Source organism: Stylophora pistillata, chromosome 10, assembly GCF_964205215.1.
Source record: "Stylophora pistillata chromosome 10, jaStyPist1.2, whole genome shotgun sequence".
Classification (NCBI taxonomy): Eukaryota; Metazoa; Cnidaria; class Anthozoa; order Scleractinia; family Pocilloporidae; genus Stylophora; species Stylophora pistillata.
This window is the reverse complement of record NC_142528.1, coordinates 20,031,091-20,048,785: the sequence shown is the minus strand read 5'-3', so window position 1 is coordinate 20,048,785 and position 17,695 is coordinate 20,031,091. Positions and strand designations below refer to the sequence as shown.

Here is a 17,695-nt window from a genome sequence, read left to right as displayed (position 1 = left end):
AATACATGGTATTTAGGTTAGGTATTGGACATAAAAATGATGCTTAATTTACGGTACATAACTGGCATGAAACGATTAACGATTGGTCTCTCGAGAGACAGCTCATTTTGTTTCCCAAGAATCTTAAAGTTTCCCGAGACGGAGCCAACGGAAACATTGAGATTTGAGAAAAACAAAATTGTCAGTTTCCCGAGAGACCAGTTGTTAAGTGATTTTTTATATAGAATAACCCCCCAAAAAAAATTAAAAGAGGCATGGGAAAAACAAGTCGAAAATTTAGATACAAATTACTTAGGAGCCTATGAGAACGCGAAAAACTACGGTGTAAAAAATTTCACGTCACTGTCAGTTACGTACTATCTGCCTGCAATGGCGGTCATCATTACAGGGTAATGATGCCCTCTTGCCCTATGACGTCATAGATTTTGCAATTTGGCTTGCTCAGAGACTTTTAGCGAGAAACAGTTTCATCGTTGGATGTCATGTGACCCCAAAGTACGAGAGCGCGTGCGCGGTAAAAATCTCTGTTGCACAGACCGCCGCTTCACTCCATTGTCTCTTAACAGCTATCGACGACTGTTCCTCGAGCCCGTGTAATAATGGAGGCAACTGCTTTGATTTAAAAGACGACATAACGTGTAAATGTCAGCCAGGTTATTCTGGGAAGTTCTGCCAAATCGAAGATGACGAATGCCTATCTGATCCCTGCTATCAAGGCGCGACATGTGTTGACAAGGTAATGGGAATTAATTAATGGTAAGGTAATTAAGTCGCAAAAAATTAATAAAAATTAAAATTTTTGAAGCAAGCCTCTTTTTGACAATTACTTATGTGGCAGTCATGCAGTTCGGACGTAAATTAAAGTCTACAATTGTAATTAATTACTCATCGTTCTTACTCTGCCGTTGTTTATTAACTACAAAGTATTTCCAAAAAAGAAAGATTAGTACGCGTTCAAGAGAGGATGACGAAGAACTTAAGAGACTGATTACTTAGCCAATCCTCGCGCTCCAAATTCAAATTATATTTTAGGTCAATGGCTACGAGTGCGTTTGTGCCCCAGGATTCAGTGGGCAGCGGTGCGATGTACCCTCAAATGAATGTGGCCCGAACATTTGTCAGAATGGCGCCACATGTAACGTTCAACCACCAGATTTTCTATGTGAATGTCTGCCGGGTTATGGTGGAAAATTTTGCGAAATGAAGATTGATCACTGTGCTTCCTCTCCGTGCAATAACAAAGCCATGTGTGAAAGTCTGGCCGAGGGATATATGTGTTCATGCAGGCCTGGGTACGAGGGAATACAGTGTGAAGTTAACACTGATGAATGTGCAAACAATCCTTGTCAGAACTATGGGACATGTGCCGACGGAATCAACAGTTACACTTGTATATGTAAAGCCGGTTTTACAGGGCTGCACTGTGAGACGGATATAAACGAATGCCTGTCAGAACCTTGTCAGAATGGTGGTCAATGTGTTGACAAGGAAAATGGGTTTGAGTGTATTTGCAAGCCTACGTACTCAGGGGAAACTTGCAGCAAAAGTAAGACTTTGAATTTTCTCGAGAAACTGATACTATTTCTTACATCTATTCATCTAGTTTACTGTAGCCCACTTCTCGTTTCTGTTATTGATGAAACAGAAATGCCATTTAAAGATCTTTTAGGGGATCATAAAAATCAATGAGTAGGCCGATTTCATCATGATATTGTATTGTGTCTTCGGTAGGACTCTGTTTTGCGTACGACCTGTCATTTCCTCTTCGGGTGGCGACCACATCCAGCAGTGTAACTAACATTCCTGATTTACGAGCCTTTACTATCGCCTTCTGGCTTCGTACGGATGACACAGAAAATCCAGGGACACCGCTGTCCTACTCGAACGTTGTGACGGGCAAAATACAAGACAATGCTCTTGTTATCCAGGATTATGGTGCTTTTGATCTTTTCATTAATAACAAAAAGCTTTTTATTGGAACGTCAGCTAACGATGGTAAGTGGAACCACGTGGCTATCACATGGGACAGCAATGGAGGCAAGTGGTTCTTTTACAAGAATGGACAACAAGTGAAGAAGTAATTTTTTTCATTCCCTCATCTAAATAAAAATCAACACGTTCTAACTTTAACTCATAACTACAAGGTTTACGACGCTCGTCGGCTATGTTGAACATAAGTATAGTTCATGAGATGCCTATTGCTTTGACTGACATAATGATATAAAAGAATTAGTTTATAGTTTATTAGCTCCGCCGACAGGCAGGGACACCGCACCAGCTTGCGCCAATTACTGCGGGCCCAGTAAACCCACCCATCCCACCCCAGAGGAGTACATCCACCACACAGTAATCTTGTGCGTGGGAAACTAACGTCTCCTACCCCTAACCCTGCAGGAGATGGGGCCTACGGTTTATTTGTCCTTATCCGAGAAGACTAGAATATCTATCCATTTCTTGATATTATAGAAAGGTAGCAAATAGTCCTTTTTATAGTTGTGGGCTTGGTGGCCAAGCCTTTGAACAGGAGTGAGGCTTAGGGTGACCTTGTTATGATAGAGATGTTGCTGCTTTTCAAATTACTATGTTATCATGCTAACTAGATACAGGTCTCTATCACAACAGTGTCACGCTTAGCCTCACTCCTGTTCAAAGGCTTGGCCACCAAGCCCACAACTGTAAAAGGGACTATTCTCCTCAGTTATTGAGTATTGGTCCGGCCGGGGCTCGAACCCTCGACCTCCCGCATAACACGTACAATCCGGCGCTCTAACCAATTGAGCTAACCGGGAGGCGGGACTTCTTTAGTGTCACTTTAGTGTCACTTGAAGTTTATTTTTATCTGCAGGAAAACTGAGAGGCACTCAAAGAAACGTAAACAAGTGCAAAGTAATGTTTGTTCTAAATAACGCAATGGAAACTAACGATGATGAATTATCTGTAGATACACAGAGCCCTTTCAGTCTGGAGTGGTGATCCAGGGTGGTGGTGTTATGGTGTTAGGTCAGGAGCAGGATTCGCTGGGGGGCTCCTTCAGCCCTGAAGAGGCCTTCACCGGAGATCTCAGCCAATTAAATGTTTGGGACAAAGTCCTTACACCTCAGGATATCTACAACTTGGTTCGAAGTTGTGGGGTGGAGGAAGGGAATGTAAAGGCATGGGCAGACTTTCGCAAGGGACTACAAGGAGTTTACGTTCTCACATCCAAGCCTTACGCGTGCAAATGTGAGTTTAAGTAATTTTGTACCTTCCAATCACAGGGTTTCTTAGGTCTTTTCGGTACAATAGAATAAATTAGTTATTAAACTATCACTGCCATCATCAAATTTCAGTCACCAGTCCTCTGAGGGACTTTCCTGCAAAACGGGACATGCGCCTATCCCACAACGTTGACAAAGTATTGGGAGGAAAAAGTGTCGAGGAGTGTGCAGATGCCTGTGTGAAAGAGAGCTTGTTTCCCTGCAGATCGTTTGATTATGACAAGACTGGAAGCACTTGCCACCTCAGTAGGGCGTCCTCTGATAACGCTACCTTAATTCCAGGGAAAGGCTTTGACCATTATCAAACCAGTGAGTTTACGACAAATTTAACGTTTCTATGGGCTATTTTGCATCAAAATACTAATTTCTTAGTAACCAAGTGCGAGGGCCGTACTAGGGAATTTTGACCGAGAGCAGCCGCAAGGTCTGTACAAAAACGAGCTGGAGGTGAATATTCCTCAGAGGAAATTAGAAAGTATCTTGTGTAAGGTGTTTATGATGTTAAACGTTTTGCTTTGATGATAGGTTTACTTCGGAAAGAAATTTGTTACTGAACAAGCTCTTGACGTATCCTCTTATCCTCCGTAATGTCGTTATATATGATTGTGTTCTAAAACGTCCTAATGCTTAAACTACAAGAAAACTCGAGGGGTTCGCAACGACGTGAAATGTTTGTTGGTTGTCAAATTTTCAGCGAAATTTAAACATGTAATAGTTTGGCAGAAAGTCGGGCGCAAACATCCATTGCACGCCTCAGCATTTGAAACTGCTAAGTTTTAATATTCGCGGGTTGAGTGTTTATAACGAAACAGTACCACAAACGAGGCCTCTGTTTCCGCCCTGACAAGTTAAGAGCTAGGGCAGTATTCCTGTGTAACACACGGCTAATGACCGTTTCCGTGAATGCAGTCCGTATGGCAAAAAAGGACCAAGTAAGAGCCATCAGAACGCTCGGATTTACCTCAGGACTACCTTGCAATATTAAAATATACAATATTTTGGTTCAGAGAATAAAAAAAAGATGATGTAAATAAAGATGGAAAATCTAAAGTCTGGTGATTTAACTGAAGGAAGATGTTAGTCAGTAAATGACACTGGCATACTGGTAGAGGAAAATATCGGTTTGCTCCCAACAGGAATGAACATGACCTTCAAATTGGTATACTGTATACTGTGGAAATAGGAATGCCGATACATAATACAAAGCTTGGTGATTAAATTGAGGGAAGATGTCATTGACTAAATGAAAGAAGCATCATAAGATAACCTTCCATTTAGTACTTAGGATGCTCTACCACTGAGCTATAGGAGACTCGTGGCAAGCTACGTTGTAGAAGTTCAATGGTGACAAACGTCTTGCATATTACAAGAATAGGAATGTCCATATGAGATACTCATGTGCAATGGGTAAAATAACTAAATGAAGATGGTAAATTTTAAGCCTGGTGATTTAAGTGAAGGAAAATTCTATTCCGTGAATGACACAGGCATACTCACAGAAAATAAGATCTCCAGTAGGACTCAAACCTACGACCTTTCGATTCCTACTTCGGAAGGCAGTAAATTTTAAGCCTGGTGATTTGAGTGAAGGGAGATGTTGTTCATTGAATGACACAGGCACGGTTGGGGAAAAAAACTTTTAGTCTTCCAAATAGGATTCGAATCTACGACCACCCAATTAGATCGTTTAAGCATGGAGAAAAACGTCTTGCATGCTGCAAGGATAGGAATGTCGATATTAAATGCTTATTATCACTAATCATGAACATGAATATGGTAAAGTTTAAGCTTGGTGATTTGAATAAATGAAGATGTTATTTAGTGAATGAAACAGGCATACTCGGAGGGGAAAACAAAATTGAGGTTTAGGAGACTCGTGGCAAGTTAGGCCGTTTTGCTAGGTCAACGGTGAGAAAAATTTCTTCATTGTGCGGGGATAGGAATGTCGATATGCGATTCTTATAAGAAAAGATAGTGAAATGGAAAATTAGGCGTGGTAACTTGAATTTAAGTGAAGGGAGATGTTATATAATGAATGACACAGGCATACTGGGAAAAAAAACTTTCATTGTTCCCAGTAGGACTCGAAACTACGACCTCCCCTATTACCATCGTAGGAGACTTGTGGCAAGATAGCCCGTTTATCTAGCTCCGTGTCGACAAACTTCCTGTGTACTACGAGAATAGGAATGTGGATATGGAATGCTTATGCGAAATGATGATGTAAAATGAAGTTGGTAAATTCTAAGGCTGGTGGTTTAATTGAAGGAAGATGTTATTCAGTCAATAGAACAGACATACTCTACAAGCTTCAGCTCCGGTCCCCCAACAAACACTTTTACATGCATTACGTACTCTATAACAGTTTATAGGATGTTTTCACTTTCAATTCACTAAGAGAACAGTTTGATTTCTCCATAAGGCTGCAGTGAGACTCTTGGTGTACAAAACAAAGCGATTCCAGATTCAGCAATGACAGCTTCGTCATCACTTGCTTCAAACAGTCGGCCAAACGTTGCGCGCCTGTTTGCTCCACAGGCCAGCGGCCTACAAGGTGTTGTGGATAGCAGAGGTGGTTGGAGTCCGCAAACATCTGACCAACAGCAGTATTTACAAGTATGATACACTTTAATCATACTTCAGTACAATGCAAACGATTATCGTCCAATATCATGCTTTGTTCTTCCCACATATCGCCGATATATCGGCTATATATCGTCTACTTTATCGATACCTCAGAACGATAAATCGACAAGATATTGGAGCCCTCTTGCGATAACTCGTTCCGACGATAAATCGTGCCAACGATATATCGTAGAACGTGCGGCATATCATCACGATATATCGCATCAGTGAAATATCGCTCCAGCGATTTATCGTTGGGCCAGGGATGAGTAATTGCGATTTAGCGTTCCAGCGATATATCGTTGAAGCGCTATTTTGCCTCAGCGAGTAAGACTCTCGCCTCTCTATCCAGGAGCTTGAGAATTTGGAGTGTGTTCAGGTCTCGGTGTTGTCTTTAATCACTGTAAAATAGAGCAAAGCCATTACTTTTTGAAAACATCAATCCTTGCTTACGTAGTTGAACTATAGACATCAACGGTTTGCTTGATTTTATGTCCTCGCTGCAGATTGACTTAGGAGATACATACAAAGTTACAGCCGTGGCTACTCAGGGTGGAGATGGCCTAGCAGAATGGGTAACGTCATACAAGCTGCAATACACCACGGATGGAAACGCGTGGCAATATTATGGACAGGCGAGTGATCAGTTGTGTTTGAGCAACTGTAAAACTTTATGATTTCTCACCTCTTTGCTCCATAGTGTTACAGTGGAACCCTGCATTTCAGCCACCTCGGCATTATGGTCGTTGTTACGATCACTTTTTTTATGGCGCGACAAAACAGCTGATGAAAAACCCTCTTAATTTGGTGCAGTGACCCGTTGATACGGTCAACGGCCATATTTAAAGATCCTAAAGAGTAGGCTTCTTCATAATTTCACCCTGTTTCTCGGAACATTTTCTTCTTCCGATGTTGAAGGTCTCCAGTTGGGGTGTATTGCTTTCATTTTTCGTATTTTGAAACACTCCCCTTTCTTTGACGCAAGACTTCTCGCGAATGAAATACGTACCTTTCGTGCACATCCGTTTCGCCAGTCTGGTAGAGAGGAGTTAATTCCCACACATAGTGCATGATATCAGGAAGTTAACCACACTTTCGACAAATAGATACAATAGTTTTATCCTAATGCGGCACCATTTCAAATGGTCTTTTCTTATAGATCCTGCCAGGAAATACAGATTCCAGCTCAGTGGTAAAGCAAGAGTTACAAGCTTTCGCAGCCAAAATGACCCGATTTAGACCTCATTCATGGAACGGAAAAATAGCTATGAGAATAGAACTCTATGGCTGTCTTTCAGGTAGTTATTCGAACTGTATTGTTGAATCTTACTCCTTCAAGTAATTTTAGTAATCATGTCTAAAAAATAAATTATTGCATAATGAAAAAGAAAATCTTAAATCCCTTAATCCCTTAGGGTAAATTTTTGCTTCCCCAATTCTGTACGAAGTTTAGGTAGTTTGGCTCTGTTGAACCTCTTCATTAAAAAGACGAAAGGCGCAGAGCAAAGTGTCCCTTTTAGAAACATGAATAAAAGGTGAAAGTTTCTTAAGAAACTGTGGTGCTGCGTCGGTGGGCGTAATAAAGTAATTTAGTTATATCAACTAGGTTGAAATTCGTATGATGCACGATCCTCGCAGTAGATAGCGCTATTTAAGCAATAGCGAAAATCAGACCTGAAAAAAATCAGGCCTGTACGGGACTCGAACCACTGACCTCTGCGATACTAGTGCAGCGCTCTACCAATTGAGCTAACAAGCCAAATGGAAGCAGGCCGTTAAGTTGATTCGTAATAAACCCGTGAAAGTGATAGATCAGATACAATGAAATATATGAAGTTCATATATTTTGCACTAGTATCGCAGAGGTCAGTGGTTCGAGTCCCGTACAGGCCTGATTTTTTTCAGGTCTGATTTTCGCTATTGCTTAAACAGCGCTATCTACTACGAGGATCGTGCATCATACGTATCTAATACCGCAGTTCAAAATATATGAGCTTCATATATTTCATTGTATCTGATCTATCACTTTCACGGGTTTATTACGAGTCAACTTAACGGCCTGCTCCCAGTTGGCTTGTTAGCTCAATTGGTAGAGCGCTGCACTAGTATCGCAGAGGTCAGTGGCTCGAGTCCTGTACAGGCCCGATTTTTTTTCAGGTCTGATTTTCGCTATTGCTTAAACAGCGCTATCTACTGCGAGGATCGTGCATCATACGTATCTAATACCGCAGTTCAAAATATATGAACTTCATATATTTCATTGTATCTGATTTATCACTTTCACGGGTTTATTACGAGTCAACTTAACGGCCTGCGCCCAGTTGGCTTGTTAGCTCAATTGGTAGAGCGCTGCACTAGTATCGCAGAGGTCAGTGGTTCGAGTCCCGTACAGGCCTGATTTTTTTTCAGGTCTGATTTTCGCTATTGCTTAAATAGCGCTATCTACTGCAAGGATCGTGCATCATACGTATCTCAAAATATACGCAGTTCAAAATATATGAACTTCATGTATTTCATTGTATCTAGGTTGAAATTGTAAATTGGCCACCGTAAAGAGTTCAAAAGCTGACATTTCGAGCGTTAGCCCTTTGTCATTCGATCTGACGAAGGGCTAACGCTCGAAATGTTGATTCATTCTTAGTTTTTTTTGAATGGCCAGGCTTTCTTCGAATTATGATGTATTAAGACACCATCAAATAGATGTACATATCATGAATTTATCAACATAGCGGGTAACGCGAGAATTGGTCGCAAGGGGCCGACCTTACTACTCATATGCGCTTATACCTATGGAGACTTGATAGCGCATGGTGGGCACGCCAGCCAACTGAACTTGGGAGATTAAACAATTTTTGTCAGGACAATGACAAGGGTCTCATAAAAAGAGAAACACGTATTTGATCTTTGACTGCCAAAGATAGAACAAAAACTTAAGAGTGAGTCTGGCAAGATGAGTAGGCAAACGAAGCACGTCCTCTGATAAAAGTTAGTCGAGAGAGTCATTATCAAAAACCTCATCGCGATAGCCTAAACTAAGCTTTCAAACATTAACTAAATACCGTGAATACAATCATAAGTAACAAAACACCTCACATGACACGCGTCCGGTGAAAGCTTCCGTCCCTTTATTTTCTCTCACCCACGAGCCAAATGACATTTCTTTCAGTTGCCCTTCTGTTGAGACTAAATTGTCATCAAGTAGGATTTACCGTCTCTCCTTTGAGGATGACGATAACCGATCAATTATGACATTGCATTTTACTATATAGATACTGATGAAATTACCGGGATTTTTCCTTTTACTAAAAAATGTCTTCATCGCGCGCCGTGAAGATACTTTTTTTATCTTTCACGTGTGAGGATATTGGTATCGCCATGGTTAGTAACATGATTAGCCAATTACAAGAGAGTTTCCCACTCAAGCGGGAATAAAAAAAGTTGTGTTTTATGTGGGAATTTCACCAGTATCTATAAAATAAACAGAACATTACATGGCGGCTTGGGGATACGAATATTATCTTCCCGTGCTGAAAGTGTCTCTCACTTGTTCGCTCACTCGTGAGAGATACTCATAGCACGAGAAGATAAAATTCGTACTGGGATATCCCCAAGCGGCCATTTCGGGTATTGTTCTTGAATAAAACTCAATAATTTATCATACAAAATGTATATATTTTTGCCACTGTATTCAACTTTTACTTTTTTCTTGCAGATGTAATTCCTCCACCACCCTCTATAGGTATTCCCGAATGTCATTATATAATAATTTAACTGGTAGTGAAGGTTAAAAAAATATTGAACAAATAAGATGTACATAGACTTCCCCATCGGAAATGCATTAGAACGCGAGGATTATAAATCATGTTTTTCTAAAAAAATTTCGTCCAAAAAGAAAAACATTTAAAAGGAGATCATTCAATTCATCTGGTGTTTTTTTTTTTCGGTGAAGTAAAAATCAATCTTTTGATCGACTCTCTTTTTCTTACAACTCTTTTTCCATCAAGGTGTGTCAGCTCGAAAGCGAAAGCGCAGGTCTGCTCCAGGTACAATTTTCAATAATTTATGTTTGGTACTGATATTCTCGCTCCCTAAAAACTTAAGAAAATAGTTTGTCGAAGCCTCCTTCGACACAAAACTACTCCTGACCACCTATTCAGCCAGTTACCGGTATTGAGTAGTGGGTCCGTTAAAACTATTATTTTAGTCAGAGGGTTCGTTGCAATTTATGTCCCTTTACTTTTGTTGTTCCAATTTTACATAAACATTAGACACATAAATTGCTTAATTGCTTGACCCGCTTCATTGTACAGGAAAAGCTTTTCGAGCGAGTAATTTCATGCAGATATACATGACTGAACCGCATTATCTGACGCTCAGTTTTAATTCGGTGATTAACGCGTCCAATTTTTTTTTCACTTTGGATGCGGCCGAAGTTAACGAATGCAGTAATAATCCATGTAAAAATGGCGGTAAATGCTACGACCTTTACTACGGATTTATATGCAAGTGTAGCCGGGGATACGAAGGAAGCACATGTGAACAAGGTAAGTCTTTCATTAATGATATCACAAGCTGTCATTCCGTCAATAGAAAACCCAAGTAAACCACGTAAAATTTTCTCGCAACTGTAGTTTGTAAAATAAGTGAAAAAACAACTCTACTCAAGTGGTGCTTTTAAATACTATTCAGCCACTATTCTTTGTTGCCTTCAGTGGTCAAGATTCCTTCAAAACACTCTAGCATGAATTTTTTTTTTAAATAAAAATTTATAGTTGTAACACTAAATCAATTAATTATTTAAACTTGGTTATACAAGTTGCCAAATTATTTCATCATGTGAGACCATAAGTAGAGACGTTTTCCTTCCTTATTTGTTTAGCCTCCTCGTGTGGTGAGCTAGGAGCCCCCTTGAACGGCAAAAAGTCTTCATCAAACCATAATCATGGCAGCACTGTCACATTTTCGTGTAACCCTGGTTTCTCTCTGTACGGCTCGGCATCCAGGACATGCAATCATGGACACTGGAGTGGGAGTAGGACTGAATGTAAAGGTACCTGCCAAGTGCTATCGGTGTCTATACAAGTAATAATCATGCGTTAGTAAAGAGTGCTCGATTTAGCTTAAGAAAAGGGATGTTTTTTCGGCGTAACAAAATCCAGTGCATAATTAAGCCTACGATTATCGAATGGTGGCGTGGCTCACAGTTCTGATTTTCGGTTATTCTTTTCGTTCGATCAAATCGTTGCAATTTATCTACTTATTGCGTCTATAACAAAATGCTAGACCATGGGTGGTTCTAAACCGCCCTTATTTGAAGTAAAATAGGCCGTTTGCAATTTTAGCCCCCCGATTTCACCTGTCCTATTGCAAACACATGTAATCGTAAAGGCAAATCCGACAGTTAAGCAACCAATGAGTTTTGAAAACAACTTTAAGCCAGCAGCCAGTCAACTACCTATCCAATGCTACCCAATCAAGATAAAGACAGCTTTTCGATTGAGCCGGTTAACAAATTCACATTAAAAACAAACATGGACGAAATTAATGTTGTTCGAGGGTTGGATAACGCTATTTATTGGGTAAATCTCTCACTTTTCTGCTGGATAGCGGTTTATCCGTTGGATAGTGTTATCCGTCCTCTATACAACTGGGCCCTGCTGGTAATTAATCCGATATGGTAAGCATGGCTATTATTTATTAATTTTTTATGACTGTCCAATTAAATCCGAAATTGGAAAGTTAAAAGAAAGACAAAAAATAATAGCTTGACTAAGCTTGACTTTACTAACTGACTATATAATTGAGAAACAATAAGCCTGACAGCCAAATTGAGTTAAAGGGACAATGTATACTATTCATGAATTCTTTGTGGTCTCTGGTTCCTTCTGTAGACGTTGATGAATGCATCAACACTCCTTGTAGCCAGCAGTGCGTTAACACCCTTGGTAGTTTCGCCTGTTCTTGTAACCACGGGTACAAGTTAAACATTGATGGAACCACATGTGAAGGTAATTAAATATCAGAGGCATCCCTAATTACATCCAGTTTGGACTTGAGGAGAGATTTTTCGATTTTGTACCCAAGGTTTTTTCTAGGTTGAATCTAATGCTCTTTTTCTGAACAAAGTTTAACAAACAACTGATATATCAAGGTTAGTAAAATATCAGATGAAATTCTATGACCATCGGTTTTAGATGTAAAATTTGCATATCATCTTTGGTTCATTTTGTCCTAGACGTCAACGAGTGTTCCCTCGGAGTTTGTAGCCACAGCTGTCATAACTCGCCGGGAGCATTCCGATGTTCTTGTCCATCTGGTATGGAACTCGCTATAGGAGGAAGATCTTGCAAAGGTCAGTTGTCTTCATTATATCCAGACCTTTTCGGGTCTTATAACACCGGTGATTGCGTTTGCTTTGCATCAAGTTCTATTGAACTTTGGTTTGCAGATAAAGATGAATGCGCTTTGAACAATGGCGGCTGTGAACATATTTGCGCGAACAGCTACTTGAGCCATAGATGTCATTGTCGTGGAGGATATACAATTGCAAGCGACAACCGGAACTGCGATGGTAACTTTAAATAAGAAGTTGAATTCTACGAGATATAAATTAAAAACGTTATTATTGTCCGTTTTGTACCTTATTTTCAACAAGCATGACTTGAGACGGTTAGCATGTAACTTAAGTTTCGCATGTTCCTCTCTATATCCATAACTGTTCTAGAAAACTGCCTACTTCCTATACCTTTTCTTGCAAGACATGAATCTGCCCATAATTTGCCCCTTTTTCGAGGACTTTAATACAAAATACCCTCCAAGCGGTTAAGATCGCCATTGTTTCTTTTGTTTATGTTTCTATTAGAAAGACGATGTCCATCCGTTGCTGTTCTATTCAATGGCGCCATTACAATTACCGGTGACCCAATACTGGGTAATATTGCCACTTTCTCGTGCAGTGCGGGATATCAATTGGTAGGGTCTCAAAAACGAGTTTGTTCCGCGAATGGGAAATGGTCTGGTGTCCAGCCGCGCTGTAACGGTAAGAGAAAGAGTTCAAACGAGTTTGCATTTCAGCTGAAAATTTCTGCCTTTGAACATGATGCCTAAAAGACACCGTAGCTCAGATCCTCCGTCTGCTTTGGCTGCATTTACGTTAAGTACACCCAAGATGATAAAGACTGATTTCTTGGTGCACCACAAGTGTTGAAAGGATAAATTTTTCATGCAGTAGGTTATTGCACACGTATTTCATTTCCTAACATGGAGTAGTTTATGTTCGTAGCTGGGAGATGTGTCGATGTAGGGACAGTCAAAAATGGCGCTCGTCAGGGGAGTGACTTCAGTTACGGAAAGAGGGTAAGCTTCACGTGTAATAATGGATATGCTTTGGTGGGTAGTAACCAGCGCCTTTGTCAACAGAGTGGACTCTGGAGTGCAGAGCAGCCGAGATGTGTTCGTAAGTGTGAACATGTTTTATTTTGTTTCGAGAACGTGGTGACTGTTGTTAATAATTCAGTTAAGTTTCTTTTACAAAAACGAACAAATGAAATCAGTAATTGATCTACAAAGACTGTGTTACAGACCTTCGATTGGGTCGATAACCGTACGCGTGCTCTTGCCTTCAAATTGTTCTTTTATCTTTTGTTTATTTGCGCTTCGCTAATGTGTTTGATATTGTTTTCGGTTATCAGGTGCTGACTGCCCTCGACTGTCTGCTCCAGTCAATGGTCATGTACAGGGATACCGCCGAGAAACAGGTAGCACTGTCCGCGTGTCATGCAATTTAGGATACAAAGTCAATCCAGACAGTTCGTCATTTAGAACTTGCCAGGGGGACAAGTGGTCTGGGGCAGACCCCACCTGTCAAAGTAAGTGTAGATACTGTTAAAACTCTATCATAAGTAAACGCTGACCTTGTGAGATTTGCCCTGCACTCATATCTACAGGCTTTCACGTCCGTGTTCAAACTCCCTCAAGTAGCACGTTTCCAAAACGACAAAAAACGTTTCCAAAACGACAGTTTAATAAACTACTTTAAACCTGTTTCAAGATAACTAGTGGCAGTTGGCAAAGGGGAACAAAAATAGTTGTAAAAGTACCGGAGGGGGTAAGCAAAACATGGGAAGACGAACGAAAGCTGAAGAGAACGTTTAAGAAGTGAGCATAATTTCAAGCGATTTAAAAGAAATACATTAATAATTCGCAATCATGACAAACGCAAGTCTTTATCTCATAGCTAAATTCAGAAAACTTCAATGTAAACTTTCTTCTGTGGCGGGTCGTTACAACAGCCGCATTTTACAGGTTTCAGAGAAAGACTATGAAATAACTCCTTTTTCACTTCGATTCAGCTGAAACAACATGAAAACCTAACGCTTTTAAATAAGTGATTCAATCATGATTCATCAAATAAATCTATCAATAAGAGGGAACGCTTATTTGATAAACGAAACAAGCTGAGAGGCTAGAAGAATCGCCAACAGATTAAGAAAAAGTGACTAAAGTACATATAAATGAGATGCCCCAATATTGTGCGGCATAATTATATTAAAAAGGTTGAACACAAACTTTCCACCTGCTTTGGAGGCAAAACTTTTCTTCCAACAGTTAATTAATTAATTTCAACCCCCTAAAATATGTCTTTTTTCCTCCTCGACACAGTAGGATAAAGACAGTAGGATTCTAATATTAGAATCCAAATCATGGTAAGATGCTGAATCTAAAATCAATGATTTTATTTTTCACTTCACAGTCATAGATTGTGGAGATCCTGGCACTCCATGGCATGGATACCTAAATGGCGCAAATTTTCAGTATGAGAGCACTGTAACGTTTACCTGCCGCCCTCAGCATCATCTGGAAGGCGATTCAAAGAGAAAATGTCAGGGGGATGGGCAGTGGAGTGGACAGCAGCCCAAGTGTTTAGGTAGATACGAAAACCGTCATCAAGTTTAATTGGCAAATCTCCTGTTGCTAAGTTTAGTAGTAAAATAAAACCTGAGCCCGGAAATTGTAGAACTGAGTGATGTTAGCTGAATCGTCCTACGTCTTTTATTAAGATAAAATTTGGTCATGAAGTCAAGAAAAGAAATAAAAGAAATGGCAAGTCTGTATTAGCAATGTGAGATTAACTGTCGTCTTCCTATTTGTATTTCTTAGAAAGATCTTGTGGAAATCCTGGTATCCCATCAAATGGAATGAAGATCGGAAGTAACCATTCGTACGGGGCTTCCATCCAGTTCACATGCAATCAAGGATATACACTGCAGGGATCCCAGGAACGAATCTGTCAAAACTCAGGGGAGTGGTCAGGTTCACAGCCAACATGCCAGAGTAGGTCTAGCATACTTCTTTGAACCAAACCAATTTTTTTTGTTGCGAAAACACAATGAATAAAAGAATTGAAGCGCCGCATTTCTTCTCAGAATTTCACTGAATCCGTCATGCAAGGTGTGTCTTCGCTTATGTACTACTTAACTAGAGTTAGGTACTATTTTAAAAGCTTGTACATCAACCTTTTCCAGCTTACAAGATACAAATTTTTTTGACTACGCTTCCTTTAAGAATGAAACTTATCCTTCCTTCATGCAACCTTCATTCAGCGCGGCTAATGTTAATGTTTAAAGGTTCTCTGTTTGTGATCTCTCACACCTTTATTGTTTAAATTAGTTGTTAGCTGCGGTGATCCAGGATCCTTATCAAATGGATTTAAGGTAGGCGATAAGTTTACCTTTGGCGAGAGCGTTATTTACGACTGTAATGCCGGCTACAAACTTCAAGGATCTATCATCAGGAAGTGTGGGGGTAATGGTCAGTGGTCAGGATCAGCTGCTAGTTGTGTCGGTAAGAAATTGCAAGCTGAATTTCTTCGTGCTTTTGTGTAATCCTCGGGCTGTGAGCACCTATAGTGCTTGTACCTGTTAAATAGCGAAAAGCGCGTTTCGGTTGTTGATGGTCAAAGAGGAACTAATTAAACTAATCATGCGTCTTGAGTGCCACTTCAGTCCATTAAAGCACACATTCATCTTATGACCAGTGGTAATCATCAGAAACGTTGAGAAAAGCTATATGCGTGTCGGGTTTTAGTTTTACCCTTTCTTATTCAAATTAATTACAAAACATTTTATCTTGGTACAGTGGGTTGTTTCGGTTTAATGGTCACGAACTAACTGTCGGGGATAAAAGGGTAGGCCAATGAAAGCTTTCAAGGGATAAGACGAATTTTGCTAGACTCAAGCCTTCATTCCCACATCATCCGTTTCAGCTTCTAACTGCGGCAAGATTCTTAATGGACCCTCAGGCTCTTTTCAATCTACCAATTTTCCAAATAACTACCCGAACAATGAGTACTGTACTTGGGAAATTCAAGTGCCCCAAGGAAAGAAGATCAGTTTGGAATTCGAGGAGCTTCGAACAGAAGAGAACAAAGATTTCGTATTTGTCTATGACACCGGCAAGACAGATCCGGTCGTTGCCTTCAGTGGTGTTAAAGACAAACCGCGCGCAATTACTTCCACCGGGAACAGCATCAGAGTCAGGTTCATTTCAAACGGTGTCAACCCCAACAATGGATTTAAAGTTTCTTATAAACAAACAGGTCAGTAAAGTTTTCTGGCAGCTTTCACCAACCACCACCGGCCCTGGCACCTTTCGCTGACCTATCAATCTAGCCGTCACATCGTTTAAATCATCAAGATAGGTCAGGCACCAGTTTGGCACCAGTCTAAGTGTCTCTTGCATAAGGCCGGGAATGACTGACTCGTTTTCATTTTTGACATTATGAAATGCACTCAACTTCACGGAAAACTCCTGGAAGAGTTGCTTATGTTTGGAGAGGAACGAGGTTATTGCCGGTGCCTTACCTTTCAGGTAATCGGGAAAGTCGGTCCAACCGGCATTTTTGACCACTCTGAGCTTTGGATGTTAACGTCTGTATATAGCTGTATATAGTTACCATGCGCTATCTTCTTTCTATGACATGTATGAAAGTTTTCATTAAGTCTTCAATTTTCTTCTCAGATTGCGGTGGAATCCTAACCAGTCAGACTGGAGAGATACGTTCTCCTGGTTTTCCAAGTGGTTACCCGCCAAACCTCAGCTGTACCTGGTTGATCTTCATTCCAGACAGACAAATCGGCCTAACTCTAAACGAGTTTAAGACAGAAAATGCTTACGACCGCCTCGAAGTTGCTCATGGACCCTGGGTAACCTCGCCACTAGAGATTGCCTGGAGCGGTCCCAGTCCTTTGTCAGGCCAGGTGGTGACCACCAAGTACATGTGGATTCATTTTATAAGCAGCGCCCAAGACAATGGTGTCTACAAGGGTTTCCGCGCCACGTACAAGCCATATGTTGCTTATTCCAAAAAGAAATGAGAATAACTACGGCACACATAAGGGGATTCAAATCATTGTAAAATTAGTTAGTAGTTGTTGTTAGTTAATAAATATGCATATGGATTTCTTGCTTGAATGGTTTTGCACTTTCTTTGGTTATTAGTAAAACTTGACAATTAGTAGTCCATATTGAACTACTTATCGCCATGAGGTTCATTTGAAGAATGGTGTTTTGTTTCGGCAGAAAATGACGATACTCGATTTCGTGGCCAGCTATTGAAAAATTAGGCTAAAAAATTAGCCATTTTGAAGCTGACGGCTTGTCGTAACTATAAATCCAGAAGACATCCACTTGCAATCAGCTTATTTTGCAACGTTTGCAGGTTTTATATTATAATTCCTATGACATTTGAAAAACAATAAGGTACTGAGTGAGACCAGGAAAGGAACCCTCTGTTTTTCCATGGAAATAACTAG

The 17,695-nt window shown here is 40.3% G+C and overlaps 1 protein-coding gene across 1 annotated transcript in view; it reads left to right on the top strand.

Moving 5' to 3' along the window:
- The window catches only part of LOC111320555 (sushi, von Willebrand factor type A, EGF and pentraxin domain-containing protein 1), a 29,135-nt gene extending 11,794 nt beyond the window's left edge, over positions 1-17,341 (top strand). Inside the window, exons 14-36 of the mRNA XM_022923208.2 lie at positions 567-736; positions 1,033-1,546; positions 1,732-2,077; positions 2,942-3,222; positions 3,330-3,566; positions 5,680-5,873; positions 6,389-6,517; positions 7,042-7,180; positions 9,595-9,621; positions 9,887-9,925; positions 10,316-10,426; positions 10,762-10,932; positions 11,774-11,890; positions 12,118-12,234; positions 12,331-12,453; positions 12,745-12,921; positions 13,165-13,338; positions 13,574-13,750; positions 14,635-14,808; positions 15,042-15,215; positions 15,552-15,725; positions 16,147-16,479; positions 16,902-17,341. Of these exons, the coding sequence (XP_022778943.2) occupies positions 567-736; positions 1,033-1,546; positions 1,732-2,077; positions 2,942-3,222; positions 3,330-3,566; positions 5,680-5,873; positions 6,389-6,517; positions 7,042-7,180; positions 9,595-9,621; positions 9,887-9,925; positions 10,316-10,426; positions 10,762-10,932; positions 11,774-11,890; positions 12,118-12,234; positions 12,331-12,453; positions 12,745-12,921; positions 13,165-13,338; positions 13,574-13,750; positions 14,635-14,808; positions 15,042-15,215; positions 15,552-15,725; positions 16,147-16,479; positions 16,902-17,257 (4,454 nt within the window). The 3' untranslated portion in view covers positions 17,258-17,341. The remainder of the gene's footprint in view (positions 1-566; positions 737-1,032; positions 1,547-1,731; positions 2,078-2,941; positions 3,223-3,329; positions 3,567-5,679; positions 5,874-6,388; positions 6,518-7,041; positions 7,181-9,594; positions 9,622-9,886; positions 9,926-10,315; positions 10,427-10,761; positions 10,933-11,773; positions 11,891-12,117; positions 12,235-12,330; positions 12,454-12,744; positions 12,922-13,164; positions 13,339-13,573; positions 13,751-14,634; positions 14,809-15,041; positions 15,216-15,551; positions 15,726-16,146; positions 16,480-16,901) is intronic.
- Positions 17,342-17,695: the final 354 nt, after the last annotated feature.